Raw genomic sequence first — 18,414 nt, 5'->3', positions numbered from 1 at the left:
TCCACCCTGTGCACTGTGCCCTGTTTACTTAAAGGGGAGCTGCAGAGAGTATGATTCACAGAAGATGATAGGTGAGATATCAATGGGGGCTAAACATTAAATATTTGCCCCTAATGGATTGGTTCATCTATAAGTATTGCTCCTATGTATTTATTTCATTAAACCATACACATTTGTTTTTTCACAAATAAAATATCCAGCGTTACATACAACTAAACATGACGACCAAAGCACGTTATTGATCTTAAAGATATTTTATTGTATGTGTCATTATTCCTAGTGTTAGTACAACCTCATCAAGCTGTGCGTATGTTTCAGTACCCAAACAGATATGTGGACGTATTTTTCTTCTATTAATTAAGTACAATACATAAACCTATAAAGTCATTTAATATGGAAGCTGATGTTTGTGCATGGCTTATGGTTAAATCTTCAGCTGTAAGTGGAAAAGGAAAGCTACAGTACAGTTAAACAAGAGGCATAATTTTACGGAGCATTACAAAGCAGAGAAGTAACTAATATCAATTCTGTTAAATACCTGGGGATTTTAATTTGACAACCAAGCGTCAATATTGCTCTCAAAGCATCCAAGGCTTTGCTGTGTTTGTGTGTGTGTGTGTGTGTGTGTGTGTGTGTGTGTGTGCATCCCTCAGCCTCTGAAGAGGAAGCCGAGCCTTATGTCCTAAGTAGAAAACATGGCTGCAAGTCTCTATGCCAGCTGGCTCATGTCTCCTGGTGAAGTGAGGTGTGACAACAAACTCTCTTTCATTTACAGCTAAGGTAGCCCACGTAAATACAGGCAGAAAACCTACTGCTGTGTTTAATTTGAGAACAGTCTTCATATCGGTGATATGTGATATACATTCAGTGCTTAAGTACAACGGTCAGTGTTTTGTGTGCATCTGGTCATCATTTACAAAAATCAATACAAATGTGAATCAATACTATAAATTTACAATAGTATTCTGCATAAAAGCAATGGAGCTATCTACAGTACTAAAGCTATTGCATAAAACAGTGATTGTCACAAATTTGAATTTTGGTGTGTGAATGTTATTGGAGGTACTGTTATTACTTCACCACTTATCTACAGTAGGTGCTCAAGTGAAAATTCTGTGATGGAGTGATTATATTTAATGTTTGTAGAATAATTTTGCAAGTAACCTTTATTTTGAAATCACGGTGTTGGAGGTTTAGCACCCTGTAGAGGCTGAAATGTGTCTAGTTCCCTTTAGACAACACTCTATAAACACACACTGTACTGTACCAAAACGACCATAAAGGCCCTTTGCTGAATAGTGTTGGTTGAATAAAGTGCAGATTGTTGCAGTAAAGCTGGGATCAGCCTACATGTGGAGGTTTTCCCTCTCCAAATTCAGGGAATAAAGATAAAGGTTGACAGAGGGTGATTTTGGGATATATAAATAAAAATGACATGATTTGATTTGACATGGGGCATGGCCAGGGAATAGCAATGAATACTGGCCACAACAATTTGCTGCTCTGTCAAATGCATTACATTAGTGCATTACAGAAAGACAACTGATTCTGCATATAGGACATATCATAGAAAGACTTGCATGTAGTAGTAGTGGTAGTAGTATTTTTTGTCATCTTCCACCTACTTTAATAACATCTTCAGTGTCCTCCATGACGCCTCTGACACCACAGCTGTTGCAGGTCATGAAGGTCTGCAAGCTACAGTATGACTGGTTGGGATTCAACATGTAGTCTGACACAGATCTCGTTCAAGTCGGAACAAAATCATGATCTCTTAATCTGTTGCGGTGACCATCTCTACAGACGTAAATATTGTGTAGACTGATTCAAGCATAAATCAGCTAGTGCTGCAGACTAATCTTTCACATAAGGTTATCAGGGGTTAGAATGACGCTTACTAAGACTATGCTTCAGATTGTCACAAATCTATAAGAGTTGTAAAACTGTGCCATGTGAAGACTTCATAGAATAAATAGACTATGGTGGTCGGAGATGAAACTGCACCTCCAGCCTGGTTCTCATTTCAGATCTCCATTACAAGTCCTTCCCCTGGAAGGCGCTCAGGTTGAAAGCAGTGTCCATGAACCTCCTCAGCTCATTCAGGTGGGTGGACTTGTTCCCTGTCGCAGGCGCGGCTGCAGGGTCCCGTCCCACATACCTGGAAGAAACACAGACGGTTTGTCGCCAGTGACAAGAGTTCAAATCCTTTACCAGACTCTCTGAACAGATTGTTCCAGTTTCGCCTCATGAGTGAATCCAGCGAGAGCCTTACCAGATGGGTTTCCTGTTGGCCATCACTGTGAGGAAACGTGGCCGGACGTAATCGTAGTAACCCATGTTTTTGTGCTCCTCCTGACACCAGACCAGCTCCGCGTTGGCATATTTCTCCGCCTCCGCTCTGACCAGGTCAAATGGGAACGGAGCGATCTAAGGGGGAAGGTGAAGAATAAGTAGAAGGAGAAATTACAAAATTGCATTACTCCCATTTCAAAATCCAGAGTGCATGACACGCTCAGACAGAGGAGAGGGAATAAACACCTGTTCAAGTCTGATGATGGTGACATCTTTCTCCAGGGTTTGCTGTTTCCTCTCTTTAGCCAGTTCATAGTAGACTTTGCCAGTGCAGAAGATCACCCTCTTCACTTGCCCTGGGTTTTGACTCGCAGGACCCTGATCAGGAATCAGCCTCTTGAATTTAGTGCCTGCAGACAGGGGATATGGTATGTTTGCTACAGCTGTACACCAACATTTATGACACATTCCTATGTCACATTTCACAGAGATGATGTAAAACTTCACCTTTGGCGAGGTCATCAAAACTGGACCTTGCATCCGGGTGCCTCAGCAGAGATTTTGGAGTGAAAATAATCAGCTGTGGAAAAAAAAAAAAAAAAAGGAAAAAGTTTCTGTCAACGACAAACAACAGATTGATTCTGTCATCCGTATCTTTATCGTGCGCCTTGAAAAAACTCCAGAGATGAAAGTTTTTTTATCTCTTTTCACGCTTATTTATTGCCACCATGTAGCATGCAACATCAGCATAGGGAAAACAAAACATTTCTTTAACAATCAAATAAATAAAACCCTTTGTGCTCAGCCGACCAAGTCCAGAATTTCAGAGTTTTTCATAAAAAACAAACAATATTATCCCCCATTGGCCCTCTCACTAATTTGCTCAGGAAGTAATTTTCTCATGCTTCGCAAAGCATTGCATTTATGTGCGACAGGGGATCAGTTAAGACATTCACTGTGGCTGAAAGCTGTGAGAGACTGAAAAAGAGCTGTGCACATACAAACAAAAAAAAAAAAGAAATGCTTTACATTCTACAACTTTATACCTAAATTAGCACTACTTTAGTGGTTCAAAGTACTAAATAAGAACATACAGAACCATATCTGTACTGTATACAATTTAGGTAAATATTATCACATGTTATGCATATTTCTGCAAACTGAAACTTTTTAAAGTGTGGTTTTGATATAGTATTGTATCATAACATAGTGCGTGAAGCAATGAACAAATATTAAGACTGAACCACATTTTTTCCGCTCACCTTCTCACATTTGAGACTTAATTGGAATAACAGACATGAGCTGCTGTGGTGGCAAACTAATTTTTTTTTTATGTCAGGAGGAGATAAGAGTTTTTGAGGACTACGGAAATCTAACATCAGTAACTCCTGCCAAATCAGCAACTACTTTCCAAAGCATGCCTTGGATTTATCTTTGACGAAAGCAGTGGCCCACATGTGTGATTGAATGAAATCTGTGCAAGAGTTCAAATGTAAAAACGATCATTACAAGACAAACTGAAGCTCAGCATGAAACAGATAAAACACGGTGAAGACGATGTTACACTTTACCGGTTTTCTGAATGGCAGCAGAATCTGTCGTCTGAGCACATGACAGTAGTTAGCAGGCGTGGAGCAGTTGACTACGATCCAGTTACAGTCATGCAGCTGCTGGACTTCAAAATCTCCATTAAACTCCTAAATAGAAATAAAAATAAAAAAAGGAATTATAAAGGTTATTGACTCTGAAAACAAAGATTTAACTTCATATACACAAAATTCTAAAGTTATACTGATGGTTGCCCTCATAATTGGCCAGGGGAAAGCTTGAGCGCATTAGTGCACTGTATCTCTCACCCTCTCGCTCTCTCACACACACACACACACACACGCAGGACAAAGAATGCTAATCCCTCAGTTCCCACAGACACTCATAGTTTGATCAATATCCCATTTGGGGATGAAACTGGCAAGCTTCTGCTGATACAGCCCGCTGTGGTTCCCTTGTTCGAGCCGACCCCTTGGACCTGACTTACTGCTGAATACTAACTCTTTGGAGGGCAAAATGAAGAGACTTCTCAGCTCTCGAGAAAAGGGCAATCATCACTTAAGTGGTCACGACATAAGCATAGCCATTAAAACACTGAAGCTACTGGATTCGAAAAGCAGCAAACCGTTAAAGAGTTTCTTTGACATTTATCATTAGGTAATCACATTCCTGACATCGATAACCATTTGAGCCGTAATGTAAATTGCACATGTGAACACACAGGGAAGTGATCAGGGTCATCATTGCTCATCTGCAGAAAGCGCTCAGGTCGAGCTGATGAATGTTCTGGACCCTGAGGACAGAAAGAAGAAGAGCAGGACACATAATGACAAAATGGAGTAGGAATTTCACTTAAAGATTTGGCATATTTTAAAAAATCCAAAACTACAGAATCATATCCTTATTCCATTTTCTAAAGAACTATAGCCTGGTTGATTGTCACTTCTCACCATTCCCTCCATCCCATGTGGCAGCAGGAGGATAATACCATTGTTGCGGACCCACTTGGCCTGGCCTGAGCTGATGAACTGGTCGATGATACACTGGGCTGTGTTGTGAAAGTCTCCGAACTGGGCCTCCCATAGGATCAGAGCATTGGGGCTGGCCATGGCAAAGCCAAGCTCAAAACCTGAAATCACAGTCATCTTCTAACAGAGTTGGGGGAAAAAAAAAAAAAAAAGGATTTCTATAACACGCTGTGTAGCCAGAGCGGCTTCGGTCTCACCTAGCACTCCGTACTCTGACAAGGAGCTGTTGCAGACAGTGTAAGGAGCCTGGTTGGCCCACAGGTGGTTCATTGGAACACAGATACGTTTGTCCACTTCTTGGTCGTGCAGAACATGATGACGGTGACTGTAAAACACCAGATAAGCAGAGACAGAAGGAGCTGAAACAGACAAACACCACCATCCATGAACGTATGGTACATAAAAATTAAATTAAAAATAAAAGATTGAAGATAAGATAAAAGATAAAAAATTCAATTTACAATAATAGAAAACGGAGGAAAAATAGTGCCACATTTAAGGAGCTGGAACCAGTTAATGTTTGTGGTTTTTGCTTTTGCTCCTTAACTGATTACTCAATTTCTGAAAATTGATTGAACTTATCATTTCATCACTAGTATTTACTGAAGAAAAATCCAAAGTGTGGCATTTATAACTCCAGAGCGATACTGCCGCAAAAGATTTTGAGGACTCTAAGCTGTCTTAAATAAAAGTGGTGAAAACAACAGCTTTTCTAAGGCAACTGGATTTCTTTAAAGGTTCTTAACCCAGTAGATGCATGGTCATCACAATCACACATATTACAGCCCGTGCTTCAGCCTATAAAGGCAGTACCCTCCTCTCTCCCGATCTTCAGGCAGCATGAGGCCCAACAACAGTTGATGGGAGCAAAGAGCCAAGCGTTAACAAGCCCTGCCAGTCGGCTCGCTCCCAGTGCAGGAATCAGCCTTCAAATGCAGCACGATCAGACAATCACTTAAACCCCTTTAACATCACTCTAATGACGTCTACATGCACACAGTGCTAGAGGTTATGTAATTGTCAGACAGAAGAATTGCCGGAAATAACCAAAATCTATTGATTATTATCTTGAATCTGATATATTACCTCCCACAAGACTAGATGATCATGATTTGAGTCCTCTGAATAATATCATCCATAATTATGGACTAATGAGGATACATCATGTACTGCATAATTGTTTTGTTTGATCCCTGCTCCACATCTGCAGGATATACGCTTCCTCTTCCACGAATCCTTTGATGAAGGGAGAAAATCAAGAGCATCCAGCATTAATTGAGGTCACTCTCTCAATCCACTCGCTCACAATCCAAAGAGGACCCAAAAAACCCTCACGAGAATGAGGTCTTTCTCTGGGATTGCCTCATAAACTGCGTGCCCACCCCTCTCTCCTTACTGTGTGTGTTTTTTTTTTCCACATATACACACACAAAAACACACACACTTCCACTGCCTGGGGGCCCCATTAGTCAGGGAAAGGGGTGCAGGGAGCAGTGCATGCAACCCACCCAAACACGACAACTGAATCCATTAGTCCACGCTGTTACGTACATCACAGAAACGCAAGCAGGCCCACTCAACTGTAACATGCCAATATGCTCAGCTCCTAAGATGGGAAACAGAGTAGTGGGGGATGAAAAAAACTGTAGGTGGAAGGAGGAAAAAAGCGGTAAAGGGAGGTAAAGGGGGGAAAGTATAGCTGAAGTACAATGAGAAAGAAAGGTAACACAAAGAATAAAATGTGGAACAAACACCATGTCGTGTTTGACTGCTGTCATTTTTTTTTTTTTTTTTTTTACAGGCCAGGAACATTACCCTACTGAACGGGACAGAGGAAGAGGAGAAGTCGATGTCAGTGGTAAATGCGAGGCAAAAGAAAAAGCCCCGTAGCCTCTGGTTAGTTAGTGTGATGTATGTCGCTGTGAGCTGGAGGCGGGTTGGGAAGGGGGGGGCGGGGTGCGGTGTCAGTAGAGATGGGCTGGTGGAGAAATGATAGGGGACAGATGAGACAGGCGCAGTGAAAAGGGGGAGCTGGTTTTGTTCATGTGTCACTCGTTCCCTCCATACCATGACAACACCATGTGGGCTTCACAGATCCCAGGAGACTGTGCTGACGTCCTCTGTCTGACAGACTCCCTGTGCCACCCCCACCCCCCCAATTACTAAATTCACTTCAGTCTCTATGAGAGTGGTTTTTTTTTTACCCCTTAATTCTGGTCAGGCATGGTGACCCTGACACTCTCAACAAATGTGCCAGTTTGTTTTCAAAATAGTACATTTGGGGAAACCTCAATCTAAGAGTCACCGCAGAGCTGGGTGACATAATATTGAGAATATTTTCCAATATCGACATGTACTCAGCAGCCACTTCATTAGGTGTACATGTAAAATCTAATGTAGTCCAACACAACTGCTCTGCCATCAATTCCACCTTTACAACAATGATAATGTTCAGTTTTGATTGACACTGTCAGAGAGGTGTTAATTACATATAACTCTACATTACTGAGGCTGTAGTTTATAAACATATTTTATTATAATGGGGGTCAGTACGACACCACCACTGACTATGTCCTAAATAATAAACATATAGTTGAATTAACACCAACAAAAAGTCAACAAAAACTGAACATTATAATAATCTAATCTTCCTAAACGTAGAAGTTGTGGCAGATCTGTTATGATGTATTACATTAAACTCTATAGGTGTACCTAATAATGTGGCCAGGCCCATATGGAAAATACATGCAATATCACATTAAAAAACAAAGAAGAAGCTCAAAACACTGAACTGTGCTCTACTGTTGCAAATGACATAAGAAAAAATGTATTTGTTTTTATTTTCATTTGCATAAATAATGTGAACCTTCGGTTACAGTTCATCACTGATTTGGACAATAGCAATTTATAGAATGACAAAAAGATAATGTCACTTCATCACAATATGATTCAGCTTCAAGTTGATAAACAATGACACTGATTTGTCGCTCAGGCCTTGTATGTGATTGTAAAGAAAGATAAAATAATAATGTAATTTGTGTGTGAGCTCATGACTATGACTCCACAAGTGAGAAAAAACTGGATATATTTAAAACACTGTTTATTCAATAACTACGCTTGAGGTTTCTTTAGTACAACAGAGCTGCACACTTGTCCTCAGCAGGAGGCTGTGGTGGCAGTAGGAGCTCCCCGTAGCGCAGATGAGGAATTTAATACAAACAGGCATAGAGGTTTGAAAAGGATTCGTAAAATGAGGCAACATTGAGTTTTCAGTTGACATAGACTCACCTAAAGGTGCCCCGTTCTACATCCTGCCCGCTGAGCCGCACATGAATGCCATCTTTGAGAAGGGAACCGAAGGCCATGTACTCTCCTAGAGCCCAGTCCATCTGCCGATTCTTCACCAGGTCAGCTCGACCACGCAGGATACGAGACACACCTGGAATACGAACACAGACAGAGGAACAAAAAAAACAAAAAACAAGTGATTTCTCAGAGGAGCACTGGTGAAGGGAATATAAAACAATAAAACACGATGGACTGACGTAATGTGTTGTAAGAAACATTAAAAAACCCTTGCGCCAGTGTTAATTGCTATAGCCTCATCTGTGTAGGCCAAAAAGCTGCTCTTAGGAAAGGATGTGTTTACAAGTGAACTGCTTTATTGACCTAATATCATCCCAGTAGAAGAAAATGTCCAAAAACAATGTAATTGTGTTTTTCCCACAGAAAGCAACTGGACTCACCGGGGTGGATCTTAAAATCTTCCAGGGGCACTGAGCTGGCTGTGTGGCCAATGTGCTGCAGAACCTCCTCCTCCAGTCCGCTGGGGACACAGCTCATGCTCCTGGGCTCTCCCTCCGCTGTGAAGAAATCTACAGAGAGAGACAGTTTCCTTTCAGCGGGAACAAGAAAGTATTCAGCAGAAAGTTTTTTAGGGTAAAGGGAGAATATACCTGGCCAGGGGGAGTCGAGCCAGTGTCGAATGTGTAAGATCTTTTCATCCTTGGAGCTGGTGTATGCCTCCTCACATATCTTGTCATATTTGGCAACCTCTTCCTGCATCCACATTTGGTATTGTGTAATAGGGACAATGAAAAATGCCACATATTAAATGATGCACAATTTGTTTACTTTAATCAAAGGGCTGCAGCTGACTAACCAAAACTGTGTGTAGTTGAGAGAGAGAGAGAGAGAGAGAGAAAAAGACTGAGAAAAAGAGACAGAGAGAGAGATATTAGAGGAGGAGGAAAGTCTCCACCAGCAGTAATGGTTCTGCCTTGCCATATTACAAATGGGGCTTTTGCAAAACTCCAAATAGCAGGCCACACAACAGAAAACAATGTCCATCAAAAGCCAGGAACTAACACACCAAAGAGGTGCTGCAGTATTTCTCTGACATGTGGTATAAAAAAAATGTTCAGAATGGATGTTACGATCAAAGTTTCTTTTTTGGATGAAGAAACTGAGCAATTCCATTGAATGGCGCCAGAATCTGAGGGATACTTCAACTTCATTGAGCAATATATTCTGTGTTTGAGGGATTGTGAGGCCAGGTGATTGAACTGAGTCAGTAAATTGAAACTCGAATACAGCGCTGCTGGCACAACACATTTACCCAAAGGCTAGGGCAATATCTAAGTTTGATTTAATGCACGTAGTCCAGCGGATGGTGATATCAAATACAAGAGCATACAGTAGCAGCTACCAATATACTGTATATTTAACAAGAGCAAACAGCATTAGATCACAGACCTCAAATTCCTGCAGTGTCACCACTCCCTCAGAAATGAGCTTGTCAGAGTACTTTTTCAGCACATGCTCCTGCCGACGGATCTGTTTGTACATCAGCGGCTGGGTGAACATGGGCTCGTCCATCTCATTATGGCCAAACCGTCTGTAAGAAACCTGTAAATACACACACACACACACACACACACGCACACACACCTTAAAAACAGAAGATACGTCTTGGTATGTAGCTGTTAATCCATTAAGACTTGGCTGTGACTGACCAGGTCAATGACCACATCCTTGTTGAAGGTGTTCCTCCACTCTGCAGCCACCTGACACACGTACATGACAGCCTCGGGGTCATCGGCGTTCACGTGGAAGATGGGTGCGTTGACAACGCGAGCCACATCGGTGGGGTAGTGAGAGGAGCGGGCAACTCGAGGGTCTGTGGTGAAGCCAATCTGGGAGGGAACAATCACATGTCAAACATGATAACTTTACATTTAGAGCCTAAAATCGCATGTAAAACAATCAAAATGAGTTTAATAAAATGTGTGTAAAACAAAAGTTTTAACACCTAATTTTGTTAGTTTTTAATTACAATTTGCTTGGAATCATTATTTTAACAGAGTTATGTGAAGCAAGTGTAGCAGTAGTAATAATCATAAGTAAGACTATAAGTATTAGTAATAGTATTAGTATTACTGCCCTAACTGTTGGCATGTGAGCAAATAATAAAAGATACGCATTCTAGAAATAGTTATAGTGACACTGATCTTTCCAGTACCTGGTTATTGACCACCACGTGGATTGTACCATGTGTCGTGTAGGAGGGAAGCTCACTTAAGTGGAAGGTCTCATACACAACTCCTTGTCCAGCAAACGCAGCGTCACCGTGCATCAAGATGGACATGACCTGGAAAAATCCCATCATAGATGAAGATGAAGATGAAGCACCTTCAAAATCATATTTTCAAAACATAAACTCCATGTACCTGATATAATAACTGTTACCTTCTTTCCCTGGGTGTCTCCTCTGTAGAACTGCTCAGCTTTGGCCTTGCCCATTACCACTGGGTCCACTGCCTCCAGGTGGGAGGGGTTTGCCATGAGTGACAGCGTGATGTCCTTGTCTGTCTCGCGGTTAATCCTTTCGTGGTACATTCCAAGATGGTATTTGACATCACCCGAACCCTACAAGTATAGACATTGAGATAAATAAAGCATCATCTGTATCTTCAAAATGCATTTCTCTGCAGTATTCCACATTGTCACATATTAACCTCTTCCTCACCTCATCAGCAGCCTCTAACTTGGGGTCGAACTGGCAGAAAATCTGGTCCAGATCCTTACGGATCACATTAGCGAGAACATTCAGTCGACCCCTGGGAATATAGTTCGTAAGGTCTACATCAGACATGGGAGGAAAATAATTGACTGCATGCATAGACTGAACAGAGAGGGGACAGAAGGTGTAGTACACATTACCGATGAGGCATCCCCATGATCACACTGTCGATGCCCGCAGCACTCGATTTGTCAATGATGGTTTTAAGAGCAGGGATGAGCACTTCACAGCCCTCTAGACCAAAACGTTTCTCTGATGACCACTTCCTGGCCAGGAAGTCCTCAAACCTTAACAAGAAAAACAATTGAGGAATAACTAACAATACTTCATGATATTAATGTATTGTATTGTATAACAGTAAAGAATTTTGGAACAACATCATGAAGGTTTAAGGCACTTGCACACAGTTATTTGCATACATCTATAGAAACAACTTAGCACATATTGATTTACTCTACTGTTACATCATAAAGAAATGAATCATCCACAGGAGAAGAAATATGCAGGCAGATCACTTCCAGGAACAAACTCCAGTAACTTCTTAAATCATAAATCAAAGATGAAAATGAGCTCAAATAAAGAATAAGGTGTTTATCTTCCCAAATATACAGGCGTACAGGAGTGTTTGTTTATGTGATATGGGTTATAACTAAAAGTGAATTATCGTGCTGTCACCAAAGTGTGAGCTGTGGAAAGAGTTTATTCACTGCTGACCGTGTGGATCTGATCAGGCGGGCGAGCAGAGTTCTCTTCTCAGCATTAGTGAACTGCATGATTCCCGGAGTCTCAAATTTCTGACGAATCCACTGACACTGGTCCACGTTGTTGATGAACATGAATTCGACTCCAATGTGACCGCAGTAGGATGTCTGAAAAAGAAGAGATTAAAAAAAAAAGAAAGAAAGAAAAAGAATGATACAGTGTTACTGCTTTCCCTCATCATTAGAAAAAAAACGTACAGGATCAAACTCACAAACAAAATACCTCTAGTCTGCGTATGATTTCTCTCAGAGGAAGAGTGGTGTTTTCTCCTCCGATGAAGGTGGTAGGAGGCAGCTGGAAGCTCCTGTCCAAGTCAGACTCATCAAGACCGTAGAAACCTACAATAAGATCACATAAATTTTGATCAGGCTCACTGTAGAGGATGTAAGCTATTAGTTTCCAGGGAGCACTATTATAATGTGATTCAACAGGGCTTAAGTAAAACCGCCATATCATGCGAACAGAGCAGAAATCCCAGTTACGAGAATTAAAAAGTAGGAAATGTATTATTATGATTACTGAAATGTTTGGTAATGTTTTATCACAAATATACAAATATTTAGAATTAACCTGATTAGTTGTTTAGTCAATGAACCTAACTTTGATCATCAAACAATTTTGATAATGGATTAATCATTTAAGTCATTTATCAAGCATAAATATCAAACACTGTTGGTTCCAGCTTTATCAAAAGCAAGTGAAGGACTGGAGGTTGGGTGAAACAAGCCATTTGAAAATGTCATCCTGGGCTCTGGGAAATCGTGATAGATATTTTTATAGTGTAAATGATGACTAACCGAGCTATTAAAATATAATAAGCAAAAGATTAATTGATAATGAAAACAATCATTAGCTGCAACTCCTAATGAGATTGCAGCGCTCCCTCCACTCTCAGATCATCAGCCTGCAGTGAACTGACTGACAAAATTCAAAAATGTTAATCAGAGTTGATTGATTTGATGGCAGAAACTGTGAAAACAAAACCTGAGGGTAGAAAATAAAAACTATTAACCAGTATGAATCTGTAGAGTGTAAGGCAGCAGGACCTGTGGAGATACAGCATCAGTATCTGTAGCCCCACACATAGGTCTCTGTTCTGACGAAGCCCACCTGAGAGAGCTGGTCAAGCTCAAGATCGCAAGCAACATAAGAGGAGACAGGTGCAAATCATATTAGGAACACAGCAAAGACAAAGGGGGCCAAGAATAGACTCGTGCACTATCAGCTGACCAAATAAGGGGCTACGGAGGCTGTCATTAGCTTTCATTAAGGAGCTATAGTCCTGGTAACAATACATAATGCAACGCTATGTCCTGACACACACTGATCACCGATAACAGCAGAAACAATGTCTCTCCTTATATATCTCTCTCTCTCCTCTTTACTAGCCATTACCGCAGACTTCGATCGCTCTCTGTAGCCGTCCCGCATCTTTCGACCCTCAGTCCGCTTAATGAAATGGAGAATGACAAGAGCTAGGCCTGAGATTAATGACAGCATTAGGACAACCAACCCGTATACAGACTTGGCGGAGAATGTAACGGTGCCTTTTATACTGAAATACCACTTACACGCCTGGGTCTGATGAGTTACATGACCCTGGATCGGAGATGTGTGTATAATACATGTATAGATGCACAGGAAAAATGCAAATCAGATATTTACATTTATAAGGAAGATCAAGCTGCCAAAGAGAATAATATGCTTTTGACTGAAATCTTTAAACACAACAAGTATCCTGAGTTAATTTGAAGAAAGGCCTTCTATAGTGTGAATCTCATCAGCATACACCGTATACTGCCTACAGGTTATCTCCATATACCAGCAACCATATACTTCTTATTTACAAAGTCTAGACCAGAACCAGGAAATGTAGAATCATACCGTTGGATGGAACCATGAATCTCTAGTCAGTAATTCAAAAAATTTCATTTTGACATATTTTTTAAATAATAGTCTGTTTTAAATGCTAATGGAGCTTAAAGTGATGAAACCACCTCAGTAAACAAAAAACTATGAACACAAGAGACTAAAGACAACAACATCATCACAAAAACTCTTTGTTTGTGATGTTTTAGTTGCGAACCTCACCTAATTTGTCAATGGTGGTGATCAGATCAGACGGAACGAAGGAGTCCAGGTCAGCCTCCAGGATTCCCAGAGGATCTAACTGGGCAACGTGGTGACCACGGATCTACTCAGAGAGATAACGTTGGGAGAGATGAGGAGAGAAGGAGAGAATCAGGTAAAAAACAGAAAGTGACGAGCAGAAGAGATCAAGATGCAATTTGGAAAGGGGCCTGCTGCCAGCATGATGCTGAGTATGAACAGCTGGAGCATAAGCTAACACTCAGTTATAGGTCAACCTCTCTGAGGAAAGAGCCCCATGGGAGTGCTTTTATGTGTATGTACGCACACACATTCCCACAAGGATTTCAACAAGCTGGGAATAAAAGTGACGCTTTTGCCAAAAGACAGAATTTAATAAATCCCTCGGATAGTTCCTCGAATTAATTTGAGGGCATGGGGAACGTTACCACCTGTTTTGTTTAAGTAGTCTCTTTGATATTTCCATTTTCAAAAAGCAGCCAGGGTAAGTAGGTTAGACTTAATCTACCAATTTGCATAACCTCATGCAGTGACAAACAAATTGTACATTCCTTTTAATACAGGGACACACAGTATAAACAGCTCCCATTGCCAGTTGCATCTGTTTTGGCGAGTCAAGCTGATTTTGTTTGATGCATTTTTCACACACACACATAGGAGATACTAATAGTCAGCCAGTTGTGGCTCAAGGCAGATGACATCTTAATTCTGTACACAGACACTGCTTTAATATTTAAATGGATGCCTATGAGATATGTGATCAATCTTTTTATTTGCAAATAAGATAAATCCACATTACTCCAAAATCTGATGCATGCACAGTGTGTTTATCCATGTGTGTGTGTGTGTGTGCATGGGTTCCTCATAGCGGGGCCGGGTGAGTGTGGAGTTACCTGGTAGGCTCTAATGAGAGTGTGTACAGCCAGGTGGTCCTCCACCACTTTCTGTGTCATGTCTGGTGAGTGGGACAGCACTCGGCCCTGGAGCAGAGCAGAGGGGCGTCTCTCTCCCGCCTCGCCAGACGGACTGGAGGCCTGGATGTTGCGGAAGAATGCATCCCAAGACTAGAAGACGGAGAAAGGCAGATCCAACAGGAGGCAAACAGGAACATGGAGCAACAGCATCGCTCCTGCTTAGTGACTAATAATGAAGTACACCATCGGACACTCTGGTTAAGACGTGTTTTAATGTGTTCCTGCCTTTAGTCACAGTGTAGAGAGGAAGGAAGTAAGGCTGGGTGGTTGATGTGTCTGTGAAAGGCCAGGCAGGAGTCCAGAACATTTGCAGCCACAGTATATTTACATGAGTCAGGCAATTGAGCTAACAGCACACCCTAGTGCATATTTATTAAGGGTCCTCTGGCCGGAGATGTGCTGAACTGTGTTTCAAGACCAACACATTGTAATTTAGCTGTTAAACCAGCCCAGGTTGCAGGGGTGCTGCACATTGTGCCCTCTGCAAATTTCCATTAATGGGCAAAAAAAAAAGTTTATATTCAATATCTCTCAGCAGTTATTAACTGATATGGAAATAAATGGGGCATGTTGCACATGATTACCTCGTGGACGTTTTTATGATCCTCCAGCCAGGCAAAGTACATCTCCTCCACATAGCTGGAGCTGCTGGCCACTGCTGAGGGGACAGGTGCAGCCCCAGAGGAGCAGCCTCTCCTTAGATCAACCCAGCGCCTGGCCGGGCCCCCTCCACGCCCTCGCAGCCACTGGCTTCCCCCAGCACACCCACCCCTCAGCACACCCGCTAACGCCCGAAACTGACTCATGGCTATAGACACACAGAGAAAGAGAAAATTGGTTGCAAACATCTTGAATTTTTTGCAGAAAAGTGTGCATTAGTAAAAATTTGACGTCACAATTTTATTACAAAGCATCCTCTGAATGAGAAGTTTCTGAATGTCACACAGAAAACAATACCTCAGCTGCACAAACTGATTATAGGTTACGCATAAACTATAATTGCGCACAGACTCGTCGTGGATTAAATGACCTTTACAAGCGTGTATTTTCAGTGGAATCTCCACTGATCGAAGCGGCATACATTTGATGTAAAGCCATTACATGACTAACAGCCATGTAACGGCCTGTGAGTCTGTTTCTGCGCGAAGTCGCTCCAGCTGCAAAAAATAAAAAAAGCGCGTAACCGCGAAGAGTCCAACCAAGTATGGTGGTCTGTTACTGCAGTATAACCCGCTGCTACAACTTCCTCACCTTTTCCTGCAGGATGCTTTACTGTTTGCGTCAGGACACAGCGCCGACATCAATGCTTAAACATTGCCTAGTTCATTCTGGGTCTGCTACGGTGTCCCTGGACCTCTAATCCCTCAACGTCAACACAAATCCTCATAATCTCCCCTTGTCTCTGACACTGCAAAAGCGCGGCATCACGGGAAAAAAAAAAAGCAGGACGGTGGTTTTTCAAATGTCACCCATGTTTTATTTCTAAAAATTACATTTACCTTAGACTGCACCGCTCTTCGACTGTATTGTCATCGCCGAGGGGTGCAGGTAAAAAGTAGGACAGGTATCAGTGAAGGTGACACAGATCGGAGAGCAGCAGCAGCCACGGTTTGACACGCCCCCCGCCTGTCAGGTGGTGCTTCCTCCGCAAAGCAAGCAGCCTGCTGCACCCAAAGGTGCCAGTGGTGCCTAAATTACAGCCAAACACACCAGCTCAGGGACACAGAGATAGAAAAACAATCCATAAAATTCATTATATTTCCAGATAATTTTCTATTTCCAGATTTTTTTTTTTTTTAAATGATACAAAAAATATCAGGAGGTTAATTATTGTGAGGTTTGTGGTTTGTGGTGTCTTGGTTTACTTACTTCAATCCTGTCACTTCAAATCTATGAGCCCTGGCACACACTCATTTTTTTCCCCTCTAAGTTACATCACACATATGTCTTTCCCCTCAGTGTTAATTATATAAGCCAATTAAACTTTTAGAAAGCCTGAACATGAGTCATTTGAGCAAGTGGTTTCAGATTGATGGGCTTCTACCTTGAGTGGGTTAAACAATAAGATAATTGGCCCTCCCTCACTCCCTCTCTCCTGCCTCTTTCCTTCCCCCTCCCTAAGCCTGCTCTCCTCCTCATCTAGATTTTCATCAGTCATACTTGCTGGCACAGGAAGGAACAGTATTATCCATCATGACAATCACACACCACTGAAAAAAAAAAAGGGGGGGGGGGTGAAGTGGGCACGAGTTGTAAGAGGATTTACCAGACAGAATAGTGTAGGTCTAGATATTAAAACATGCCATTGATCAGAGTGTCATTATGTGGCTTTTAAACTGGTTACCTTTGTACAAACCAGCCTCCCTTTTCATCCTGTAACTTTAATTTAACCATTTAGCTGGATATCGCCAAGTGTTTTCATGCACAGCCACAATATATTCACTCTAAAAAAACCCACTTTAATAATGAGTGTTCCCTCAAAGAGACAGTTCTTCCTTTTTCATGATTTGAGTTTGGGTTTGGTGCTGCTCTCCAGCTGACCTAGAGAACGCAGGGTCAGGCAATTATTAACTGAAATGCCATTTTGTTGTGGTGGCGTTGCTGCCTGACAGAGATGGAGCGAAGAACAGTGGCTTTCTGGCGTTTTATTAATAATGTTCATCGATGAAAAGACCTGTGCTGCTGGGTAACAGGGATTGGTGTTAAATTACATCCTGTTTAGAATAATTACATCACTATACAGGACAAGACTGGAGCAGCTGTTTGATGTTGGAAACATTTCTTGTGCATGGGGGAAAATTAAACATGAGACTATTTTCCAACCTCCTATTTCTGGTGAAAGTGTTTTTGACAATGTGCAAAAGCTGAAAAATGTCTTAATACATCCATCACTGTTTTTTTGATTGTCATTATTCATTTGTGGGATTCATTCAGTGTCAATGTTAAGTGTCCAAGGAGTAATGACAGATTTGATCCAGAAGGCACCAGTAACCTAACCAAAAAGTTAATGTTCAGATGACTCAGGCTCACAGCAGCCATAAACAGTCAGGTCTGCCAAACCAAATTGACTGTGTCCATGACTGAGTCCACAGCTCATTTGGTCAATGCTGGGCTCGGTACAAAGAGCGGGAGAAGCAGATAATGTCTAATCCACTTACCCAAGCCAAGCCTACACACCATTTATGGAAGTCCACGTCATGAGGCTATTTAGGAACCCTAATTCATCTAATAAAGCATGTTTGGAGCTAGAATTAAATTTGTCTGACAGCCCTTGGTACACGTGCTATCACAAAAATCAATCACATTTCAAATATTAAATAATGTATGATTTCATTAAATTAAAAGAGAAATCTGTGGTGCCAAGGCACAGTTTCAAAGACACGCATAAAAAAAGAAATGAATTCTCTCTGATGAAGGCAACAGTCATGCAATTAAATCTATTATTTCAAGATGATCTATGAATAATTCAATTACCCGGACGTAAAGAAACATACTGAGAATACTGCTGAAATGACTTCTTGACATCATTTTTTAGTTAACATTAAAATTAGTTACCCGAGGTGAGGCTATGCAGCCTTTAAATAGCTGATCTCCACACGACCTTGTTAAGTTTTTGCTT

The 18,414-nt window shown here is 41.5% G+C and overlaps 1 protein-coding gene across 2 annotated transcripts; it reads right to left on the bottom strand.

The window, feature by feature from the left end:
- Positions 1–235: 235 nt before the first annotated feature.
- On the bottom strand, positions 236–18,317 carry ogdhl (oxoglutarate dehydrogenase L). Of its 2 annotated transcripts, none has more exons than XM_056396111.1 (23): positions 16,295–18,317; positions 15,380–15,603; positions 14,715–14,885; positions 13,804–13,906; positions 11,935–12,050; positions 11,665–11,819; positions 11,091–11,237; positions 10,897–10,987; positions 10,617–10,796; positions 10,390–10,518; positions 9,884–10,063; positions 9,624–9,776; positions 8,825–8,927; positions 8,615–8,743; positions 8,157–8,307; positions 5,066–5,193; positions 4,791–4,969; positions 4,562–4,633; positions 3,864–3,989; positions 2,800–2,872; positions 2,539–2,702; positions 2,273–2,427; positions 236–2,158 (listed from the first exon to the last, which is right to left on the bottom strand). In XM_056396111.1, the coding sequence occupies exons 2-23, from the start codon at positions 15,599–15,601 to the stop codon at positions 2,035–2,037; spliced, it is 3,051 nt and encodes a 1,016-aa protein (XP_056252086.1). In that variant the 5' UTR covers positions 15,602–15,603; positions 16,295–18,317; the 3' UTR covers positions 236–2,034. The 2 variants fall into 2 exon arrangements, with proteins under 2 accessions (XP_056252086.1, XP_056252087.1); XM_056396112.1 differs by lacking the exon at positions 16,295–18,317 and adding an exon at positions 16,047–16,254.
- Between the last annotated feature and the right edge of the window lie 97 nt (positions 18,318–18,414).

This window comes from Seriola aureovittata, chromosome 14 (genome assembly GCF_021018895.1).
Source record: "Seriola aureovittata isolate HTS-2021-v1 ecotype China chromosome 14, ASM2101889v1, whole genome shotgun sequence".
In the NCBI taxonomy this organism is placed as follows: domain Eukaryota; kingdom Metazoa; phylum Chordata; class Actinopteri; order Carangiformes; family Carangidae; genus Seriola; species Seriola aureovittata.
This window is presented reverse-complemented; position numbering and strand designations above follow the sequence as displayed.